Consider the following 25050-nt stretch of genomic DNA (forward strand, 5'->3'; position numbering starts at 1 on the left):
GTTGCACTCGTTTGCTATTTCTCATGTGTTCTTCTTGTGAAGGGACAAGTAAAAACAGATTATGGTGAAGGTGTTTGGGGGGGGGGGGGGTAGTTGGAGCCAGAGGAGTAGGGGAAAGAGATTCACATACATCAAACTTCGCTTGATTGTGTTGGCAGCTAGTTTTCATCATTTCAGTCAGTATTTGCAGCATCATGCAATGAAAGCAAAAACTTATATTAGGATATTATACTACAAGAAAAAAGCAGATTATCTTGCTGATTTTAATTTTTTATGATATGAAAGACAGTATTTAGAGTTGTACATAAATTCCTTTGTGATCATGATAGCTTGGGCTTAATGAATATTTATTTGCCCTAGCAGGTTCCAGATTATGTTCTGGTCACTCCTTCAGTGTGAGTGAGTTCACTGTTATTTAGAGAAAACCTCTCATTTAAGGAAAAAATATTTAGATATACAGAGAATCATTAAAAACACTTCAGCTGTACAGTAGATGGTTACACACTAATGACTGTGTGAAAGTGTGTCAACCCCATGCGGGTCTGGGGGTAAGAATAGGCCTGAGATATTCCTGCCTGTCGTAGGAGGCGACTAAAAGTGTTTAACACATTTTGGCCTTTATGTGATGGTTTGACCTCCGTTCTTCGAAATTTTTCTGAAGAGCAAGCCAATTGGGGAAGGGGGCTTACATGGTGCATCGTGTCCATTGTGCATTGAGATCTTAGCCCACTTTCTCATCGTCTCATTTCAGTCCCACTCATTCTCCATCTCCTGGGTGAGGACACCTTCCTGGGTGCGTTTTCCACCATGCACTATGCAGTGTTGCTTTCTGCTTCGATGATAACCATGGACTTCTTTGCACCTGATATCCAGTGCGGTAGCCAGTCCGTTGAGGTGGGGCCACCATGTACCCTGTTGGTTGTAGCCCCCTGGCCACACAGGGATCACCCTGCTGATGCCTGTGCCATTAATTCCCCACATGTGCCAAGGGATAGATGCCTATCCCCCTGGGGCATCGGAACTCTCGGCAATGGTCATCCTGCCAGGTGGCCTTTGCTGTGGCTGGGTGGCACACGTGGGGAGGGCCCTTGTCAGAGTGGGTGGCATCAGGGCGGATGACATGCGATGAAGCGTAGTCATCATCTCTTGCTGGTGGTGAAACGCCAGCAGTCTCTAAGTGTTCACAAGCTCAATTCAACGCACATAAGTACAACCGCAAATCATTACCCTCCCTGGCCACACCATGGGAGGAACGTCAGGTTAAGGATGGCAGCAGATTTTATTTGTTCTGGTACCTTGTATGTTCGAGGGCTGATGGGGAGTCTTTCATGACGATGAAGCCTCAGTTTTTTGTTCAGCATTTAGAGGAAAAGTTTGGGGAGGTTGAGGGATTGTCCAAAATGAGATCTGGGTCAGTCTTGAACAAAACCACATCCTCTGCCCAGTCATGGACGTAACTCCCTTGTGATAAGTTGGGGGAAACTCCCTTGTGATAAGTTGGGGGCAAACTCCCTTGTGATAAGTTGGGGGCAAACTCCCTTGTGATAAGTTGGGGGCTGTTTCTGTAACCATCACACCCCACAAGAGCTTAAATATGGTCCAGGGTATCTTACTTCACTGGGAGCTTCTTTAGCAGCCTGATGATGAGCTGCATGCCAATTTAGAACAGCAAGGTGCACATTTTGTCCGGCATTTCCACTGGAGTCCAAGGGATAATCAGGTTGCCACTGGTGCCTTCATCTTGGCCTTTGAGGGTGATACATTGCCCGAGATGGTCAAGGTGACGATCTACCACTGCGATGTAAAGCCCTATACCCCTCCCCCGATAAGATGCTTTAAGTGATGGAAGTTTGGCCAAATGTCTTCTTGCTGTACTTCCAGCATCTCATGTCGAGATTGCAGATGGCCATCACATCCCAATACTCCATGTGCCCCACCTCGTGTCTGTGTCAGCTGTGGAGAGCACCCAGGTTTTTGCTAGTGGGGAAGATGACACCCACCAGTCACTGAAGAGCTCAAAAGCTGCTGGTCGTAGGGCTTCATGCTCATCCTCAGTCCTGGAGACTGTGCTAGTGAAGTCCTCCCAGCCAGGTAAACCCAAGGAACAGCGAGAGAAATACAAAAAGAAGACCCCTAAGGCCAAGGAAATTGCAGTGGCACCCACACCACCACTACCTAAAAGCTCTGCATCTGAGGATGGGGAGGAGATTCTGGCATCCGCTGTGGACCTAGATCTCGCCGGACCCTCAGACAAAATGGATACAGACTGCTCAGGCAAAAAGTCAGTGGCAGCAGGTGACCCTGAGTCGTAAACTGCTTCATTGAATGTTCCATGCCTTCCCAGTCTCATGATGTAATCCTCCAGTGGAATTGTGGAGGTTTTTTCACCACCTGGCTGAGCTACGGCAACTGTTAAGCTTCAAACCTTCTTTCTGCACTGCCCTCATGCCCTCTGCGGCTATGAGGGATATTATAGGAGCCGTAGCAGCTATAATAGTGTGTCAGGTGGAATTTGCATTTATGTCCTAAACTCAGTCTGTAGTGAACCAGTGCCCCTTCAAACACCTCTTGAAGCTGTGGCTGTCAGAATAAGGACGATGCAGGGAATAACTGTCTGCAATGTGTATCTTCCTCTGGATGGTGCAGTACCCCTGAATGTTTTAGCTGCACTAATGGATCAACTCCCTAAACCTTTCCTACTTTTGGGAGATTTTAATGACCATAACCCCATGTGGGGTGGCACTGTGCTTACTGGCCATGGCAGAGATGTCGAAACTTTGTCTCAGTTCGACCTCTGCCTCTTAAATACTGGGGCCGCCTCTCATTTCACTGTGGCTCATGGTAGTTATTGGCCATTGATTTATCGATTTGCAGCCCAAGACTTCTCCCTTCTATCCACTGGAGAACACATGACGACCTGTGTGGTAGTGACCACTTCCCCATCTTCCTGTCACTGCCGTGACGTCAGGCTCACGGTTGCCTGCCCAGATGGGTTTTAAACAAAGCACCTCATAGCCTTTAAATGGTTCCGTGCCCGCGTTCGCCAACTTACTAAACAATGGAAGCCGGAGTGCTGGGAGGGATACGTCTTGACCATTGGGTGCCATACATCACCTTCCCAAGTCTGGGTAAAGATAAAATGTATTTTCGTGTACCAGACCCCAATAGGTGTTCCCGGGGTTACCATAAATGGCATGTTATCTACCGACACAAACACGATTGCCGAGCGCTTTGGTGAGCACTTTGCTAGAGGCTCTGCTTTGGAGAATTACCCCCCAGCCTTTCACACTCTCAAATGGTGGCTGGAAAGGAGAGTTTGCTCATTCACTACACGCCACAGTGAATCCTATAATGCCCCATTTACAGAGTGGGAGCTCTTCAGTGCCCTTGCACATTGCCCTGACACAGTTCCTGGGCCTGATTGGATCCACAGCCAGATGATTAAACATCTCTCATCTGACTAAAAGTCACGTATCCTCGTCATCTTCAACCAGATTTGGTGTGATCGCATCTTTCCATCGCAGTGGCGGAAGAGCACCATCATTTCGGTGCTCAAACCTGGTAAAACCCGCTTGATGTGGATAGCTATCAGCCCATCAGCCTCACCAACATTCTTTGTAAGCTGCTGGAACGTATGGTGTCGATGGTTGGGTTGGTTCCTGGAGCCACGTGGCCTACTGGTTCCTTGTCAGGGTGGCTTCCACAAGGGTCACTGTACCACTGATAATCTTCTGTCCCTTGAGTCTGCCATCTGAACAGCCTTTTCCAGATGCCAACACCTGGTTGCCATCTATTTTGACTTACGTAAAGCATACAACACGACCTGGCGACGTCATATCCTTGCCACATTGTATGAGTGGGGTCTCCGGGACCCACTCCCAATTTTTATCCAAAACTTCCTGTCGCTCCATATTTTCCGTGTCCAAGTTGGTGCCTCCCATAGTTCCATCCATGTGCAGGAGAATGGACTCCCGCAGGGCTCTGTATTGAGTGTCTCTGTATTTTTAGTGGCCATTAACGGTGTAGGAGCAGCTGCCGAGCCCATCATCTCACTTTATCTGTATGCAGATGACTTCTGCATTTCATACTCCTCCAGCAGTACTGGTGTTGCTGAATGGGGCCTACAGGGAGCCATACACAAGGCACAGTCATGGGCTCTAGCCCATGGCTTCCAGTTTTCCGCCATGAAGACGTGTGTCATGGATTTGTGTCTGGGTCATGCTTTTCATCTGGAACCAGCACTTTACCTTAATGATGATCCACTCACTGTGGTGGAGACATATTGATTCTTAGGTCTGGTTTTCGACATTAGTTTGACTTGGCTTTCTCATCTTTGTCAGCTTAAACAGAAGTGTTGGCAGCACCTCAGTGCCCTCCGCTGCCTCGCAACACCAACTGGGGTGCAGATCGCTCTACGCTGCTGCAGCTCTAGAGCCCTTGTTCAATCCCACCTTGACTATGGGAGTGTTGTCTATGGTTCGGTGGTGCCCTCAGCCTTGTGTTTGCTCAACCCATTGCACCATTGCAGAGTTTGACTAGCGACAGGAGCATTTAGGATGAGTCTGGTGACAAGTGTACTGGTGGAGGCTGGAGTCCCGCCATTGAAGATCAGATGTGCACAAGTGCTTGTCAGTTACATTGCACACATTCATAGCTCTCCTAAACATCCTAATTACCGTCTTTTCCCGACAACAGCGGTTCACCACCTGCATAGGCGGCCCAGGTCAAGGCTAAAGATTGCAGCTCACGTTCGATACCTTTTGTCTGAACTGGAGTTGTTGCCTGTACCACCTCTCCATGAGGTCCATTTACATACACCTCCTTGGTGTATCTGTTCATGCCCTGAGGAATCGTTTCTTTTGTGTACTGACTCATTGAGCAGCCTGCAAGCTATTGACCAGTGCTACCCTTGCCATCCTTTGGTGATGTCCATGCAGGAGTCCATGTATGTCCTGGACTGGTCCCGTCATTCAGTGATGTTTGTGTGGACTCCAGGACACGTTGGCATCTCAGGCAATGAACTTGCAGACAGGCTGGTGTAACAGGCTAGACAGAAACTGCTTCTGGAGATGGGCATCTCTGAACCTGACCTGCTTTCTGTCTTAGGCTGCAGGGTTTTTTGGCTTTGGGAGATGGAATGGCATAACAGTACTGACAACAAACTGTGTGTCAGTAAGGAGAATGCGAATGTGTGGAAGTCTTCCATGCGGGTCTTTCGCAGGGAGTTAGTTGTCCTCTGCCAGCTCCGCATTGGCCACGCTTGGGTGACCCACGTTACCTCCTGCGCCGTGAAGACCCACCTCAGGGTCAGTGCGGTGCCTGGTTGACAGTGGCCCACATTGTGGTGCACTGTCCCACTTTGACTGCCCAGTGATGAAATTTTGGGTTTCCGGACTCGTTGCCACTTGTTTTATCTGACAACGCCTCATTGGCTGATTTAGTTTTACATTTCATTTGTGAGGGTGGGTTTTATCTTTTGATCTAAGTTTTAGCACATTTCCTTTGTCCCTCTGTGTCCTCCACCCTAGTGCTTTTATGGTGGAGGTTTTATTGTGTTACGGAGTGGCTGTCTTTTCCTTTTTATTCTTGTGGTCGGCCAGCCACTGTAATCTGCTTTCTTGTTTTACTCTCTTCTGTTTCTAGTGATTCTCTGTTGTTTTCTTGTCCTCTTTTGTTCCTTTTAGTGCTTGTTGCCTTTCCTTCATTCTTGTGGTTTTTCCTTACTTTCCATTTTGTTTTATATGTCTCGTCTGTTTTATTCTCACACTTGTGGCATAGTTTTATTAGGAACAAGGGGCCGATAACCTCATAGTTTGGTCTCTTCTCCCCTCATTTAAACCAACCAACCAATGAAGCTGTGTCAAAGTGGTGACCAGAGTTCAGTTCAGGCCACTAGTGATAGTTTCCCTGGAGAATATTTCCACTGTTTAAAGGGATATGTTTGGTATATTTGCAGTTGTCCCTCACAGACAAGATATAAGTTGATCCTGATTTATGTCTGTTGAGTTAACCAATGCACCACCATTAGCTTTCAAATTGTGTCAAAGCAGTTTGATGAATAGTCAGTAGGTACAGTGGTAGTTATCTGACCTCAGAGGGCGCATGACCTTCAGCCTTTTCAGTTTATCTGTGATACCATTTAGAAAATTTAAGTGAATCTAAAGTACTGCTCCAGTGGAGTGTGGATTGTTGAGTGGCTGTCAAATGGTAGGGGCTCAGTTTGGCTCTTTTTTTTTTTCAAAACTCTTGTTCACTCCAATTTTCAGTAAGTATCCACTATTATCAGGATGAAAGGTGCTACTTCACGCTATTAGGGAAATACACCAATGTCATCTAACTATCTGAGTGAATTATACATTCATATTCATTTTATTGGTGACAGTGTGTAGGACAGTACTACAAACTGTGAACTTCCATTTTGCAATAGTTTGTTCATCCTGCAGTCCTTAGTTCAGGATTCTGATGTATGAGTGGTAACGTGAAAGCTTTGCGGTAGAGCCACCATTTATTTTTCATTTGAAAATGACTTCAGCTAGCTTTATCCTTCAGAACAGCCATCAAACAATTTTTTCAACATTATTTCTGCTAGTAGTATACCTTTCTCATCCCTTGCATGCAAACAACTTTGCCACAAAATCATTGGTCTCATAACTGATTCTTTATTTGTTGCATCAACTCAGTCATTTTGGGGAGAGATGCTAATGGAAGACTTACAATGTATGCTACAGTTAATAAAGCAGTAGTTTTTTCTAAAAGTTGAGTTCTCATTGTGTTGGAACAGTTACTCTAGAGTGTCACCTTGAACAGATGATTTTGAATGCATCTGCAACTTAAGATGGAAATGTTCTCGATGCCACTTCCCAGTGATTTTTCAAACAGGTGTGATTACCAGGCATATCAATTCATCTTCTATGGGGGAAGAAAATCTATCTGTTTTTCATAACAGATTGTCATTTGCAGCTTCAGAGGAAACTTCATCTTTAAAGTTTTCTTCCTGAAGTGGAACTCCTGGTGAAAAACTCAATTTTGTTTCCTACAAGCATTCTGTTCATGAAGTTAAGTGTGCAGTCTTTGAATTTTGGAAGTATCTTTTATATGAGACACAGTATGAAGGTATGAGAGTAACAGGAACAAGATTCCTCACTTAAGCGTAGCTTTGCACAACAATGTGAACTGCAGACACACACATTCTAAGCTTCCTCATTGTTGTGACTGGACAGCTCCCTTTATTCAGTGGTGTCTGTACTGGCTTGATATCTCAGCTGAAGTTAGACCTGAGTGAGGAGAACCTCCCAAGGCTGATTTATCCCCATTTTGAAACCATCTCTAGTTCTGACTCTTAAGAATTTAATATAACAATGTAGAAAATATTTCACAAGCATTGTCATCTTATCATTATAATTAAAAATTAACTGCTGAAAATATTTTTACTGCCCACATCCCTTCTGCAGTGCTGTCTCAAGATGTTAAATTGTTGGCAGGGTATAAGCAGTACCCACAGGAAAAAATTTTACACTTTTCTATGTAAGGGAGCTACATTGAGACCAAAGACACATTGTGTAGATGGTTTCTTACCATACTGAGCTAGAAGTAAAAGTAAACAATGAAGATAGTATGAATTCAAGATCTAATTTATATATTTATAATTCAATAAAACTACAGTTCAATTTCAGTGTAATCATTTTCATTAATTAGCAATTGGTGCTGTTCCACAAGAAATATAGTTAATTATGTTGTGATGCTAAGATATCAAAGCAAAATGTACGGACAAGACATTAACCCTCGAGTGGGTGTGCCTGTTTATGAAGAGTGCCAACCAGAAACAACATTGTCTTGTACCATTCCACTGTTGTTCGACGATTGTGAGTCTGCACCTATTCATTTGTTATTGCTTCAGCTAACACTGTGAGTTAGGTGATAAAAAATTTATGATCCCTGCTAGAAAATAACTCAGATTCTGAGCTGGGAGTGCAATCCCACATTGATGCAGTTGTCTAAGGGAGAATTAGCAATCAAGTAAGTGGTTGGCTGGGATGTGATACAACTGCACTGTTCAATGCTTAGAGTGGGTCATTACTGTGGGGTAACACTTGAATGCCACAACAGAGTGATATAATGAATGTTCATTTTAAAACTGTTTAGTGAAACAGTGATTTAGCTTAAGTAACAATTTATTTTATCGTAATTTGATTAAACTGTGATTTTGCTCAGACCTGTTTACCTTGGTAACGGAAAGACAACTATTCTTTACATGTGTACAAAGTACGCTGTGCACCTACTCATGGTATTAAAAACAGCACACATGCTCCAGGGATAGTAAGACAAAAATGCAGAACATTTAGATTGATAAAAAAAATATAAATTTGAATTTAGATACTGCCTCGTAAAAAGACAGATTCAATGATCACCTTTAAAATTAAATATGTGTTACAAAAAACACAAGTGAGAACATAAGATTTAGCTTTGTTAATCAGATAATTGATTAACATGAAAATCTAATCTCTTTGCTTTAATCTTGTAATTCCACAGGTCATTCAGGAAAGCTCTTACAGATAATGACAAATTGCCCATCAAGACTGCATTTGAAAATCCTTTGTTACCTGAGGGGACTGGTGAATTCCTTGATGCGTGGCTTCTACTTTTGGAAAAGATGGTGAATACAAAGTGTATCCTTGACTCCCCATACTCCCACATATACAAAGGTCCCGCAGATGAGGGATTTGATCCAGCCAAATTTCTGTTTGAAGTTCAAAAGGTAAGTGGGAAGCATACTCACAGAAATTTTCTGTATTAATAAATGCCTACATAAAAGTAAAAGGTAAGATATTCCCCCCCCCCCCTCCCCCCGTCTCTCTCTCTCTCTCTCTCTCTCTCTCTCTCTCTCTCTCTCTCTCTGTCTCTGTCTCTGTCTGTCTGTGTGTGTGTGTGTGTGTGTGTGTGTGTGTGTGTGTGTGTGTGTGTGTGTGTGTGTGTGTGTGTGGTGGAGTAAGCCACAGCGGCAAAGTAATTCATACTCCCATTTCACCTCTGCTGCTTCTCAGATCCCAATCTGATATTTCTTCAGCAGAAATTTAATGGCCAACATCGCCACATGGCCAAACTCTGTCAATTAATGGCTACTTTCTTTGCAGTTGTCACAGCAATTCAGGAGCTATGGTTCTGCAAAACCTAATTACCTACTACTAAAGATTACAAATCACATTAATGCTGAGAGGGCATTTTACACATTCATTAGATCTGACCTTCCTGTGAGCAGATGCCACTCACCATTGCATTAGAAGCTGTGGTTGGTTGAGTTTACCTATCAGTTATGGTAACAGTATGTAACATCTGCCTATTTCCAGAAAGATCTATACTGTATCATGAGCTGGTGAAACTATTACAACAGTTGCCTTCACTTCCTCCTCTGGGGGTCTCCAGTGTCTACAATTCTCTGTGGGGCAGCCAAACTCTTTCTGGCAGGTACTGTGTAATAGAGCAATTAACTTCAGAACTGGTTTGTCTGTCTCCTTAACACTGGATCTGGTAACACAGTTCAGCATGGACCATGGGATATTCTCAGCCAAAGATATTACAGTCCACTGCCTGAGCATCCCACCCTTACTCCTGTGGCCCATCCATGACAATCGCTGCAACCGCAACTACTTTCCTATCACACTCTCGTATTCGATCCATTGACCACTGGGACATGAGTCACACTGCCCACGCACAGAAAGCCAAATGGCAAGCTTTCATCTCCAGAGCCATTTCAGAAACCATTAAAGAGGAGGATATAGAATGATTGATCCAATATGTTATGTTGAAACAACTGTACACACTATGACAGCACCAATACACTGTTCTTTAGCCTCTTCCTGACTGACACAATTGCTGTAATAGTCTGGAGAAATAGCTGAGCTATCAGATTGTGTCGCGAGCAATTCAGCACAAGTGCCATCCCTCTACAGAACATTTAATAGCATGCAAAAGGCTTCCAGTGAAGGCACAGTTTTTCATGAATAAAAAAAAAGCAGGACTGTCGGGAACAATATGTATCGTATATGAGAGCCCACACCATTGTCTAAAGTATGGACTTCACTCAGCCACATTTGTGGCCACCCACCACCCACAGTGGTTCCTGGCATCCTGTGAATTGCAATATCTATATTGATTCTGTGGTCTTTGCTGAATGTTTTGCAGTACACCTTGCAAAAGTATCTGCATGCAGTAACTACCATTCTGCTTTCCTGACCCAGAAACACACAGTGGATGGAAACTCCTTGTGCGTCAGTGCACAAGGCTTTGAAACACATAATGTTTTATTTAGTGAAAAGGAGTTCCGCAGTGATGTAGCAGTGAGTTGAAACACAGCATGTGGACCTAACAGTATCCACAATTAAATGCTTAAACAGCTTAGCATCCACAGCATAAAACACATCCTCAGGTTTTCAGTTGTATTTAATGTGAAAGGGAGGTTCCCTCCCGATGGAGAGAGACTTTCATTATGCCCTTCCTGAAATTGAGAAAAGACCTGAAGGTGTAGACTAATTATTGACTGAACACAATAATGAAGAGGTTGTGCAAATTATTTAAAAAATGATCAACTGACAACTGTTTGTGTCTAGAAGACAGAACATTTATTGTAATTTTTTTGTGGCTTTCAGGCATTGCTGCTTATTAGACTAATGAGTCGCCTTAAATTTGTAGTGTGAAAGGCATTCATGCATCACCAACAACTGATCACTGTGTTCCATGATCTATAGAAGGCGTGTGATATCACCTGGCGCCATCGCATCCTGTTTACATTGCACGAGTGGAGCTTCTAGGGCTGTTTACCTATTTTTATCCAGAATTTACTATCCCTCTGATAGTTCCAGGTCCACATTGCCATCGCAGTTTGTGGAATCATGACTGCAGCGGGGCCCACCATCTGACCATCACTGTATGTGGTCAACATTTGCCTTTATTACAGGTCTTCATCATTGCGCATTGCAAAGTGACAGCTTCACAGGGCCGCACAGAAAGTACATAATTGGGTCCTGAATCATGGATATCAATGTTTCCCCACAAAAACTTGTGCCACACACTTTTGTTAACTCAACTGTACATCTGTGCGCAGAATTCACCCCAGTAACCAGTTACTTGAAGTCATTGAAACTTTCAAATTTTTAGACATTCTGTTTTGGCAGTAAGTTACCATTGCTACTACATGTGCACCAGCTCAAGACATGTTACATGAGGAACCTTAATACTCTCAGATATCTTGGAAGCACCTCCTGGAGTACAGACAATATAGTTCCTCTGTGTTTTTATGAAGTTTTGATTTTATGCTGACTGAACGACTGATGTATTGCCTCTGGGTTGGCAGCGTCATCAGCTTGGCGACTGGAGCCTTCCATATGAGCTCTACATACAGCCTCCTGGTGGAAGCTGATCACCCACCACTGAGAGTCAGACCAACAGCAACTCTTGACAAACTATTCAGTCATAATCTGTCGGATGCCTATTGATGCACCTTACTCAATTCTGTTTCCCAACCAACAGTTAAGACTGTGTATGAATTGCTCAAAAATGGATAGACGTAAACCTTTAGAAGGCCCTTTTTTTTTGTCATGGATTTCACCGTGCATATATCAGTATTTGTGTCAGCTCACCTTCAAGTCTCTCTTTTGGTTGGGTGTATGAATTACTTTATACCTATCACTGTAAATATACTCACATTATTGCTGCTCAAGTTGAGTTTTACTGCTGCCAAATGTGGCCAAAACAGTAATACAGGGCATGGTCAGCAAAACTATGTGGACTTAGCTGTCATGGTAATTTTGTGACAAATGTTCAGGAAGAATACTATACCAATTGAATGGCTTGTGATGCAATCGTACATTTTGTTGTGGACAGGGAAGTTTACAAGTGAGCTTTACAGTGCAAAAAGCTTATGTTTATGGAAGTATAGAACATAGCTCAGACATTTGAAGTTTCATGGGCTGCAGGTAGTCAGATGGAAGCCAGGTCTGAAGTTTCAGAACTCAGTTACTGTCACCTCTCCTAGCCTTCAGCCAGTTTGCTAAGGACTGTAGATGCCACTGGAGCAGTCCAGCAGATGTCTGTGTCATGTAGGTAATAAGCGTTGATGACAATAAGTCTGCGTCACAATAGCAACAGCCCTGTGCTCCGCTGCCTTCATGCCCATACTGCTTCATTCAACATGAACAGATTCTATAATTTTCAGTTGTGTGTCCCAAGTGCTGGGCAATGTGTAATAGGTGCCATAAGACATGACGCACAACTTCTGTAAGTAATTCCTTTCCAAACATGAGTGAAGACATAGATATAAACAGTGTCTCAAAGCAAGTTACACATTGAACCTCTTTGGATACTCCATTGATTAGGAAGTGCATTTGGTTTCTGATAAAGTTTCATATCAACAGTTAATGCTCTCTGTGCCAAATTTTCCCCAGTTTTCTCCAGGATTGGGTTGCGCAACAGAATTTCATGGTCATATTGCAATGAAACAGTCTGTTTGTTATTTCTTGGCCCTCTTAAAGTACTGGTAATTTCACAGTATCCAATAAAAATGGAATTAGTGTGTCTTAAATCCCTTGATTATTTTGACATGTTTCTTGCAGTGAATGGTCAATACTACTGGTGATAGTAAAAAACCTCCTACCAGGTGCAGTGATTTTTAAGTGCATTTTGGAGAAGACAGTTTTTTCAACTAATCATTATTTATTTGGGTTTTGAAGTGTTGCGTGCTGGCATTAAACCATTGCGCTAGCATATTAATGCTGTTGCCATTTGCCACACAGCATGCCCATTGAGGAATTACAGTCAGTTTTAGACAAAACTGCGTACTACGATAAATTCATACTGGATGCTGCTACTGTGGCACAACCACTCCATGTGTTATTATGTACAAGTGTTCCTTTCCACTGGTCCCTGCCTTGGACCAGGCATTCGAGCTGTTGAAACCTAAGCTGCAGTCAGCCCCTTGTTTGGTCACTTTTCTGCTGGGCCAGCAACTAGTGTTAGTGATGAACGCATCTCAGTTAGATCTTGGCACCATCCTTGTTCATACGTATGTGGGTGGTTCTGAATGCCCTATTGCATACACCTCTAAATCCTTAAATTTAGTGGAACAGCATTATTCTCAGACAGAGGAAGGAAATAGGATCACATTTGAGGAAGTGGAGAAAATGGTCAATAGATTGCAGTGCAGTAAAGCAGCTGGGGTGGATGAAATTAAGTCGGAACTCATCAAATACAGTGGAATTTCAGATCTTAAATGGCTACACAGGATAATTGAAATGGCCTGGGAGTCGGGACAGGTTCCATCAGACTGGACAAAATCAGTAATCACACCAATCTTTAAACATGGAAACAGAAAAGATTGTAACAACTACAGAGGTATCTCTTTAATCAGCGTTGTGGGTAAAATCTTCTCAGGTATTGTTGAAAGGAAAGTGCAATTATTAGTTGAGGACAAATTGGATGAAAATCAGTGCAGGTTTAGGCCTCTTAGAGGTTGTCAGGACCAGATGTTTAGCTTACGGCAAATAATGAAGTGTTATGAGTGGAACAGGGAATTGTATCTATGCTTTATAGATCTAGAAAAGGCATATGACTGGGTTCCTAGGAGGAAGTTATTATCTGTTCTATGAGATTATGGAATAGGAGGCAATCTTTTGAAAGCAATTAAAGGTCTTTACATGGATAGTCAGGCAGCAGTTTGAGTTGATGGTAAATTGAGTTCATGGTTCAGAGTAGTTTCAGGGGTAAGACAAGGCTGCAACCTGTCTCTACTGTTGTTCATATGTTGAAAACAATGGACTGCCTGGGTGAGATTAAGATGTGTGAACACAAAATAAGCAGTCTTGCATGTGATGGCAGATTCGATTGAAAGTTTGCAGAGTAATATTTCAGAGCTAGATCAGAAATGTAAGGACTATGGTATGAAGATTAGCATCTCCAAAACGAAAGTAATGTCAGTGGGAAAGAAATATAATCGGATTGAGTGCCAAATAGGAGGAACAAAGTTAGAACAGGTGGACGGTTTCAAGTACTTAGGATGCATATTCTCACAGGATGGCAACATAGTGAAAGAACTGGAAGCAAGGTGTAGCAAAGCTAATGCAGTGAGCGCTCAGCTATGATCTACTCTCTTCTGCAAGAAGGAAGTCAGTACCAAGACTAAGTTATCTGTGCACCGTTCAATCTTCCGACCAACTTTGTTGTATCGCAGCGAAAGCTGGGTAGATTCAGGTTACCTTATCAACAAGGTTGAGGTTACAGATATGAAAGTAGCTAGGATGATTGCAGGTACTAGTAGATGGGAACAATGGCAGGAGGGTGTCCACAATGAGGAAATCAAAGAAAAACTGGGAATGAACTCTATAGATGTAGCAGCCAGGGCGAACAGGCTTAGATGGTGGGGTCATGCTACACGCATGTGAGAAGCAAGGTTACCCAAGAGACTCATGGGTTCAGCAGTAGAGGGTAGGAGGAGTTGGGGCAGACCAAGGAGAAGGTACCTGGATTCGGTTAAGAATGATTTTGAAGTACTAGGTTTAACATCAGAAGAGGCACCAGTGTTAGCACTGAATAGGGGATCATGGAGGAATTTTATAAGGGGGGCTATGCTCCAGACTGAATGCTGAAAGGCATAATCAGTCTTAAATGATGGTGATGGTGATGGTGATGGTGATGGTGATGGTGATGGTGATGGTGATGGTGATAAGAAAAAAAATTAATGTGTTTTCTAAGTTTCACTTGATCACAGACCACAAACCACTGGTGTCTGTTTTTAACCCTTCAGCATACTTGCTGGAGAAAACCGCACATAAATTACAATGGTGCACCTCTTTTCTGTCATCATACACTTAAGAGATGCATTTTTGACTTGAGTTGCATTTTTGACTTGAGTTGCAACATGCAGATGGTGATGCCTTATCACGTGTAGACGTGTTGTTGATGGCTTTCCTATTACTAGTGCTAAAATGGCAGCCGCAGTAGCTGTGTACCCCATTTTCAGTAAAGTTGTATCTTTCATGCAACACATCTGACTGGACAAACCTCCAGGTGATGCTTCTGATCCTTTGGGAAATTATTGTGCATTACAAAGTAGCCTTTATGTTTGGGACGGAGTGCTGTTGTTAGCTATAGATGACACCACTCCTCGGGTTGTAGTCCTGTCTGCCCATCGGCATGGGGTTAGTGTGTCACGTACAAAAGCATTAGCACACAGACATGATTTCTGGTCATGCAGTGATGGGGAAAATAGTGCTAGTTGTTGCAGCCTGCCCACAGTGTGCCACCAATAAGGCTTCTTTGTCACCATTGCTGATCCACAGCAGCTCTGGGAACAAATTTCTGCTGAAACTTCATGTTGTGGTCTTCAGACCACAACAACATGAAGTTTCAGTAGAAATTTGTTCCCAGAGCTGCTGTGGATCAGCAATGGTGACAAAGAAGCCTTATTGGTGGCACACTGTGGGCAGGCTGCAACAACTAGCAGAACGAATTTCTACTGAAACTTCATAGCAGATTAAAACCATGTGCTGGACAGAGACTCAAACTCGGGACCTTGCCTTTTGCGGGCATGTCCCATGCCGTCTGAGCTACCCAAGTACGACTCACGACCCATCCTCACAGCTTCAATTCAAGGTCCTGAGTTGAGTCTCAGTTTGGCACATGGTTTTAATCTGCTAGGATGTTTCATATCAGTGTGCACTCTGCTGCAGAGCGAAAATCTCGTTCTGGAATTTCTACTGGCTTGTTGTAATTCATGCTTATTCTAAGGTCCCACATGTAGTGTGCATTATCTGTTTGCTACTGCAGACACAATAATTCCCACTTTGCCAAAAAATGTTCAGTCTAAATACTTCTGTATTCATTATTACTTACTGACAATGGGCCTCCTGTTCATATTCCAGGAATTGGAAGATTTTTGTAAAAAAAAAAAACACCCCAAGAAAGTGGTGTTCGTCATGTCATGGCTCCTCCTTTCAATCTTCAGTTGAATGGGGAAGCGGAATGACTAGTCACAACATTTAAGACTCAGATGAAAAAATACGTTTTGGTATGTCACTGGAAGTAGCTCTTGACCAGTTCCTTAGTTCTTGTTGTGCAGCTGTCAAAAATGGTTCAAATGGCTCTGAGCACTATGGGACTCAACTTCTGAGGGCATTAGTCCCCTAGAACTTAGAACTAGTTAAACCTAACTAACCTGAGGACATCACACACATCCATGCCCGAGGCAGGATACGAACCTGCGACCGTAGCGGTGCAGCCATCAGCCCAAGACTCTGCTACATCTGGTTTGTCAAACACCAAGCCATCCTCCAGCACCAGCACCACAATGCTTCCATCCTGGCACAGCTGTTTGAGCTTGCAGCTTTGGTCACCAGCCGAAATGGGTGCCTGCTGAAGTAGAGTAGAGCCGTGGGTGGGCGGCAGCACACTGGGCATGTCTTCACCACCCCCATGTTCTCCGTCTGCCCGTCTGTCTCCTACATCATGGCCAGTACCCTCATCTTCTCTGCTGCCACCGCCAATGTTTTCACAACTGTCTCCACTGCTATGGGTGCTCTGCTTAGGTTATGGGGACCACAGTGGGACCCTAGTTTCCCCACTGTCGCAGCCAATGCCTCCGCCACTGCCGCGCCCATCAGAGCTGGCACCACCTGTTCTGCTGCCTTTGCCACAACCTCCTTCCTTGGGGCTGAACTAGGACTTGGAAACAGACACTACACCAGCATTGTCTGTTCTACCATATGACCTCTCACGGGGGGGCAGGTGCCGCAATTTTGTGTGTGTGCACCATTTCATAGTTCACATGTGAAATTTGTGCTTCACTTGGCCACTAGAGGCTACTCGGCCTGCTAATAACAACAGCAGTGGCATGCAAAGGCTGCCGGCTGTGCCCCCCGTTGGAACTAATGAATATATAGGTCAGAGTGCCAAGCCTTGGTGGCCACTTGTACGTTGCTTATTGTTTTGTACTTGTCTTTTAATGTGTGTGTGTGTGTGTGTGTGTGTGTGTGTGTGTGTGTGTGTGTGTGGGGGGGGGGGGGGGGGGTACAGTTTGAGCACTAAATTAAAGTGTTCTTGGATTAGGACAGTATGGTATTGACGTCATGGCTAACATCTTTTGCTAAACTTGGTCTGACAGTTCTGGTTGCCATAAAATGCTCTCTTCTCTTAAACCTAGCACATGAGAGACAAGGTCATGTTTGTCTTCCAAAACTACTGTGGAGACCACATTTGGCAGTTGCTCATAACTCTTTCACCTGACTCCTTTTCCGTTGCATTTGCTAGCAGCACTTCATGAATTACTCTGTAGCTGTGACATCTTTTACCAGAAGAGTTTTCTACATGTCTTCTGCACCTCCTTTCATCAAGTATGGGATTCTGTCAGTTTCTGAAAGATAGCAGAAGTTACTACATAATTTAAATACTTCTTGTTGCAAGCACTACCAATAAGTCAAGTACCTTGCAACTTCCTTAAGCTGTCCCGACAAAGGCCAGGGAAATGCCGTACTAGATTACATTTTTTTTTTGTTGGAGTCCAATGTTCTGTGAATATATGCTGTTACAAAGCACCAGCACATTGTGGATCTCTTGTTGGACCTCTTGTTGGACCAGGTTACCTAGTGGTAAAGTGCATCCCTGGTAACCAAAAGGTCATGAAATCAAAACCTAATCAGATTGCAGATTTTTAAATTTGTGTTTTAACCTGGCTTTCGCCTCTCAATGATGTGAGGAGCCACCAGAAACAATAGGTAGTTTGGATTACACATTAAACTATAGGCTCCCTTTTGTTGGTCGGATAACTGGAATATATTGGGTGCACGCAAGTTGTCTTAGTGATGTCCAGTTGAAAGATTTGCAACAGGCCGTTGAGCCACAAGAAATCATTATTATTGTGGATCTCTCAAAATCATGTAATTTTTGGTACAATTTGTTGGAAGAAATTTACTGAAAAGTCGTATTGGCAGTTACGGAACTTTCATGTTTGGTTGTTTTTGTATTCTAATTTGAGTGTTATGAAAGTATGCCATTTTGAGGCACTGAAACAAGAATATTTATTGATAATTTGATGTTCTTAGTACTATTCATTACAATTAAATGTAAGTTAATGGAATGTCAGCAGTTAAGTTTTTGGGGTAGCACTGAAATATGCCTTCTAAAACAGCCCATAGTCACTACAAACTATGAAGTCCTTTGTGGCAGAAGTTTCTATGTACTGCAGAGACTATGCTATGGCAACCAACTTTGGAGTGTACACACTGCATGCACTAATCAGAGAATACTTCTTGTGCAGCCTTCAATGTGCAAAAGCAAAATACTCTTTCATAGACTTTCGATAACCTGTGTTGATTCATATTGAAATTGGGTAGTCGTGAGCAGCCAAATGAAAAAGCATCTGAGAATGGTGGGATCAGTATATTTCTCGGGCTGTGATTACAGTAGAGTGGCACAGCACAGCCAGAGTAGCGAGTTGCTCTGAGCAGAGCTGCTCTGGCAAAACAAACCAGTGCTGCTCAGTGCACATGATTGCAGTGGCATTGCAAGCACAGCAGAGTAACTGAAGGAATCATACATGTTTCCAAGTTCAGGCTACTCTGGCTGCATTCAGGCCTCACCTACAACCTACAGTGTTCGGATGTTACAGTAGGTAGCAGCATTAGTACTGTTGCCAATGCTAATGTTTTTTTTTGTAGGTTGAGAAAATTACATAAGTGGACACCATGGTAACAGCTGTTTTTACTCAGTGTCCTTTATGGGACCAGCAAAAAAGAATCATCACAACTGATTAATTTTGGGCTAGTTATGTGATGAGGTGACAGCATAATTGCACACAAGTACATAATACATGTCCTTAGTCTGTTACTTTTATCACTGTATTCAAATGAGAGGTGATAATAAAGTTGAAGTGGCACAACTAACAAACGCATTAAAATCAAGTTATATTATGTGAGAAAAAGTTTCGCAAAACCGTCCCTCATTTGGACAGCATTGTTTGAAGCTATGTTAAAGTTTCATCCTGTCTGATAAATGCCTTCTGTATAATGCTCACTTTCACTCATTGACACTTACAGATCATTGTAACTCAATGACAGTGTTGTTCAGGACAGATGTACATTTCACAATATTGAACTGCCAGTAGGGTCTGGTGTGACTGAAGATAAACATCAGCAAATGTTAGCCATTCTGCAACAATTTCGGATACTTTCAAATCTAGAGTGGAGAAAACACAAACCAAGCAGCCAGTGGTAGAACACCATATCAACATAGGATCATCCACCAATTAGCCACCACATGTATAGGGTGTCACATACTGAAGAATGCACAATTAGGGAGGAGATGGAGAAGATGCTGCAGAATTAAATCATTGAACTTTCAATGTGTCCATGGACCTCTCATTTGTTTGTTTTGAGGAAGAGGAAGAAGAAGAAGAAGCATTGCACATGATGTTTCTGCATCCGCTGCCTATGACTGAACAAAATCATGAAAACAGGTGTCCACCTGTCGCTGCACTTTGCTAACCCCCCAGACTGCTTGAAAAGGAAAAAAACACTGGTCATTCCAGACTGGCTCCTGGCGACTAGTGTTTGTAAGCTGAAGAGGAAAAGGTTGCCTTCATAATTCCTGATGGTGTATACGAGTTCAAAGTTACGGCATTTGATCTATGTAATGCTCCAGCCACTTTTGAGCAGAAAATGGACAGCTGGCTTCAACACTGCAAGTGGACAATGTGTCTTTGATAAAAATGACTGTCTTCCAGATAGCAAAACCATTTGAAGAACGTATAAGCTTCTTGTGAACCATGTTTTAGTGCATTCAGACTGCAGGTGTCAACATGTACCCAAAAAAACAGCTCTTCGCTACCCAAGAAATAAAACTGTTGAGGGTATAGTAGCAGTCAGATTTTCTGACATCTTGGCTTATTTGCAATGTGGGAACTTTTCTTGAAATGTGCTACTGACAATTCATAAAGGACCTCTGTGCCAAGGCATGTCCCTTGTAAGTATTTTTGCAGGGATATGTCAAATTTTCCTGAAATGAGTTGCAAGAAGGATCTTTCTTGTCCTTCAGTACATGCTAACAGCATCTCCATTCCTAGCAATGTATGCTGGGATGGAAGTTAACACCGATGTTAGCAGTTATGGTATAGGTGTAGTTCTAGTGAAAATTCAGATAGGTGCTGAAAAGGTGACAGCTTGTACCTCCAGAGTACTCTCAAAGTTCGAGAGGAACTTCTCCACAACTGATAAAGAGCACCTTGCAGTTGTTGAAGCCATCAACAATTTCTGGCCTAATTTTTTTTGAAAACCATTCATCATTGTGACAGACCACCATTCTCTGTGCTGACTGACTAGCCTAAAGGAGCAGCTGAACTGACTGTGAAGATGGACTCAGAGGCTTCAGGAATACGTCATTGCAGTGGTGCACAAAAATACACACAAATGCAAGGACCCAACTGCCATTCAAGGAATCCTTTCCCAGAACACAGCAGCATGGATGAAAACTCAGTTATTGCTACAATGAATGAATGATGTTGCTTCTGAACAGAGTGAACATATCTGAGAACCAGAAAAGTCATGAAGAATGAGGAAGGAACCAAAGAAGAATTCTAGTTAATAAACAGAATATTGTATAAGAACTTCTGTGATCCAACAGGATAGAAATGATTGCTTGCCATTCCAGCTTGTCTATGGCCAGCTATCCTGAAGTTTCTCCGTGATGTTCCAACTTTGCCTGGGATCCATGAAGACCCTGAAACAGAATTAAATGCAGCTATCGGTGGCCACGTCTCTACCAATTTGTTGGACACTATGTTAGCCACTATAAGAATGCCAGCAACAGAAGCAAATGCTGCAATTAAATTCAGGGCATCTAGCATGAATTCCCTCTACAAAAGAGCCATTCCACCAAATTGGAGCTGACCCTTCTGGGAGGTTCCCAAAATTGGCAAATTGGAATTGATGGATAATAGTCAACACTGATTCTCTCACCCATCTTGCTGTCATTAAATCTGTGCTAATTGCCAAAGATCTGTGAATTGCAAGCCTCCTTGTACAAACATCACTTTGAAAAATGGAGCACCCTGGGTGATTATTTCTGATTGTGGTAGTGTTTTCCATTCAAGAGTAATATTGCTGTAATTTGACATTGCTACATCACCCACAGGATAACAAAAGCCTACTACACATAGGCTCATGGCCTCAGAGAATGCTTTAATAAGACATTGACAGATAAACACTCAATGTCTGTGTTGAAGAGAGATTGGGATACAATACTTCCTGTCGTGGCATTCACATAAAACGCACTGAGGTAAGACGTTACAGTCTTCACACTTTTCTTGCTCTGCTCCACAATCACAAGGTCAAAATGAGAATAGGTATGCTGTTCCTGTTTCAAATGGACAATACTCCAGATTACTATGTGAAACCGCTCATCACTAGGACTGAAGAAGCAGGACAGCTGGCTTGCATATGGACCCTGGCAACCCAGGAAAAAGACTAAGAGTGCTGTAACATCAAGCACTGGCCGGTGAGATACAGCCCTGTGGGGAAAGTGGATCTATCAGAGAAGTTTGTAAAATGCTACTGTGGCCTGTGTCACATCCTTAGTCTCTTGACAGATGCCTCATACAAAATTGAGGATTATGACCCTTCATCAAGCAGACAAAAGGACAGGCACGTCATTAGTGCCCTCCATCTTGAGGTGCAGATAGATGTGTGGGGGGAGTGTGACAGGTCATATCATTCAAGGAAACTGAAAAACTGCTTGACAATCACAAAGCTTTGTTGGGAGGAATTACGTTCGATGTTACTCACAGTGAACGGGATGTCAAAACATGATCAGAATCCGATCACCTCCCAGTGCTGCCAATGTTCACCATTGACAATGTCTAGGTACAGGGTGCTGTAGTCAGCTTGAATGAAAACTTCTGAAACAGTGGGTCACTGTTTCTTCAATATCCCAAACTGTGCTGCATACAGGGTGGTGTAAAAGTTAGTATCATTAGATCGTGTGCTGCAGGTCGTCAATTCAAACCCGATTTCCAGCATTTATTTAATATTTTGTATTTATCATTTCTGGAAAGTTTTTGAACATAGGTTTGTTATATTTGTATATTCTGGAATATTCAATATTTGTATGAATAACAGCACTCTCTAGCCAAGAGTTCAGTTCAATTCTGTCCTGTCTGTACTTCCGTGTTAATAATGAAAGCTCTCGGTGCTGTGTGCTGTACTTCACTGATGATCCTGCTTTCAGATTTGTAAAACATTTAGATGGCAAGAATCTGTTGTAGCGAACATCTTGTAGTAAGGCACTTCTCTGCATAGAGGTGGGGCGATAGAGAAGCATGGAGGGGATGAAGTCTGCGCACGCTTGGTGGGAGAGAGTAGGCAGCTAAGTCTGCATTACCTAACTAATTTGCTTCAGACAGCAATCAGGTACATATGCATATGGTACATTGTATCATACATTCAGATTTATGAGGGGAATAATAAATTTTAAAACAGATTTCATCTATCATCTACATGAGGGGAAAATCTTACGTCACGTCTTGACTATGTTGCATCCACAGCTACAGTCCACATGATAACAGAAAATGAGAACAGCTGACACAGCTTTGTGGAGATTTCTAGTGCAATTTTTCTCAAAATGATGGTTGTCTAATTAAAAGATTATTGGAACTGGTTGCAACAATTGTTGTTTTTTGTAATTTGGACTGCATTTTAAGTAAAATTATAATACTGAACAAAATTAACTTCAGACACAAGCCAAAATCATTATGTTTGCTTTACAACTATTTCTACTTCATGGAATGTTTCAAGAATATTGTAATGCTTGTACATGGGTGTGTTTGACTGTAGGTAAGTGTAAAGAATTACTGGTAGCAAAGAGTATTGCAAAAGACTATCGTAAAAATGGTCAGGATGTTGTCATATTTTTCATTGTCAACAGGCATTATGAGTTTCATTCATTCAATATTATAGTGAGAGACCGCATTTATGATCCACTGAACAAGCAAACAAATCTTCTGCAAACAACTCAAAGGAATGCCGACTGACAATGTCGAAAGCCCCCTCTTAATGCGTTTTCCAGTTCATGCCTTGGAAATGACAGGGGTTTACTTGTTAAAATACCAATTTTTGATGAATTTCTCCAGCCCCATTTGTTGTTGTTAGCATGTACAACACACTGGGAAAAGCTTAACTTCCCTTTGGGCAATATGTTGCGCATTATAGTCTGCATACTTCATAGGTTAGAAGCTACTGCTCAGTAAATGCTAGGAAGTGCTCATATACAGTGTATACAATTTATAGATTGACAAACACAGGTTTTTTAAACCATGAGTCTTTAAAAGCAAGCAATTTTATGTATTTTTTCCAAAGTCTACTGTTGCAATACTCCTATTTGATTCTGTGTCCAAACCATGTGATTGTAAATTTATGGTGATTGGTTCAAGGCTTATGTCTGTCTTCACCTCCCTATCAAAGTCTACTTCCTGTAGCTTTTCAGTGTGCCACACACAGTGTGCCCACGTGGAAGGGGAAATTTTGTCTATTACATCATGCACAAGTGATTCAGTTTCTGTTATCATGTATGTTTTATTTTTTCTTCTGCATAATCTTTTACCTGTGTCCAAATTAGTTCCGTCATATTGTACGCACACAGATATGTGTGTAAATGAAAAACTGTGTTACCCACATTCATGTGCAAGAAAGTAAAGTTTCTATGTGCTGTCAGGTGACTTGTGTAAATTAATATACTGTAAGAGTTTGGCATGAGTCTGGTGTATAATGAGTGGAACATTTTATTTTTAAGCCAGAACACAATATCCACTTTCTTATTTTCTCTTTATCAGCAGAATGATAACTGGCCAGGTACATTATAATGACAGACTTCAAAGCACGGTATGATAAGAATTGTTCAGTGAACTACATCTTTAAACTTGATAGCATTCGTTTGTGAATGGTAGTCACTGCTGTTTTTCTTACACCTGGATACAGGTTTACTCTCAGGAACAAAACCAGAAGAAGAACCAGCACTCAGAACTGCCAGTACCATAACTCTTTATGCAGAAGGTATTCCTAGAATGATTTTAATTTACTCATATTTCATCAAGATAATACACTGTTGAATTACCTCCTCCTCATGTATTGTGCATCTCTGAGGGAAGTAGCTTGTGCTGCACCTGTGTCACCTCTTTCAATTAAAGAATTAAACATATATGAAAGCAATGTCTTTTAACATTCTTTGCATTGACAAAGTGCTTCCTTTGAAGTCAATTTTCTTATGCATAATTGTAACAAGTTTTTGTGATCTCTTGTATTCACTACTCATATACAGTTCAAATGCAGATTGCTTTAAAATATCATTGTCAAAAACACCCATTTCTTTTACAGGTTTCTTGTGATTTAAATGCTTTCCAGGTTGTACAAAACCATGTTTTCCTGAGTTTTCTACAACTCTGATATTTTGGTTTACAAGTCTCTCTGTAGTCCTCTTGCAGACACCACGTGTTTCTGCAGTCCATTCTTGTAGTTTTAAACATGAGCAATAGGAGTCCTGCTTTAAAATTAAAGTTTGGGAAAGTTATAAATGTGGTAAATAATGCTCCTTGCTTATGAAGCACCCCAGGTTTATTGCTATATTTGGAAAGCACTCTAATGAATTTACAGTTATACATCCACAGATACATTGCTACAACAAAATAAAATGGATAATTGAATGAACAATTTGGTTGTCACAATGTATGGTAACAGTGCAGCATGCAGGAGAAAGATTCTCACCATCTAGCTGTAACTTGGGGCTAGCTGCTCACAAGGAGAATGAACTTATTGTCTGCCAGCAGTAGATGCACAGAAAGGCTGAAAATTTGGCTGCTTTCATACATGACACAGACTTTATCTGAAAATAAGTTGCTTTCGTCTATGACCTGATGTTCAGTGGATTTTAAACCCTAATATTCCCTTAGCAGTGAGGTTGACAATTATTTAATGATGCACAAGGACATTAGCTGCTTAGAAAAGAGTAAAATCCATCTGTGTTATA

At 42.2% G+C, this 25050-nt stretch overlaps 1 protein-coding gene across 1 annotated transcript in view; it reads left to right on the forward strand.

Moving 5' to 3' along the window:
- LOC124723129 (E3 ubiquitin-protein ligase HUWE1) overlaps positions 1 to 25050 on the forward strand; it is a 360906-nt gene that overhangs the window by 115453 nt on the left and 220403 nt on the right. Inside the window, exon 18 of the mRNA XM_047248317.1 lies at positions 8530 to 8755. Within this exon, the coding sequence (XP_047104273.1) occupies positions 8530 to 8755 (226 nt within the window). The remainder of the gene's footprint in view (positions 1 to 8529; positions 8756 to 25050) is intronic.

This window comes from Schistocerca piceifrons, chromosome X (assembly GCF_021461385.2).
Source record: "Schistocerca piceifrons isolate TAMUIC-IGC-003096 chromosome X, iqSchPice1.1, whole genome shotgun sequence".
Classification (NCBI taxonomy): Eukaryota; Metazoa; Arthropoda; class Insecta; order Orthoptera; family Acrididae; genus Schistocerca; species Schistocerca piceifrons.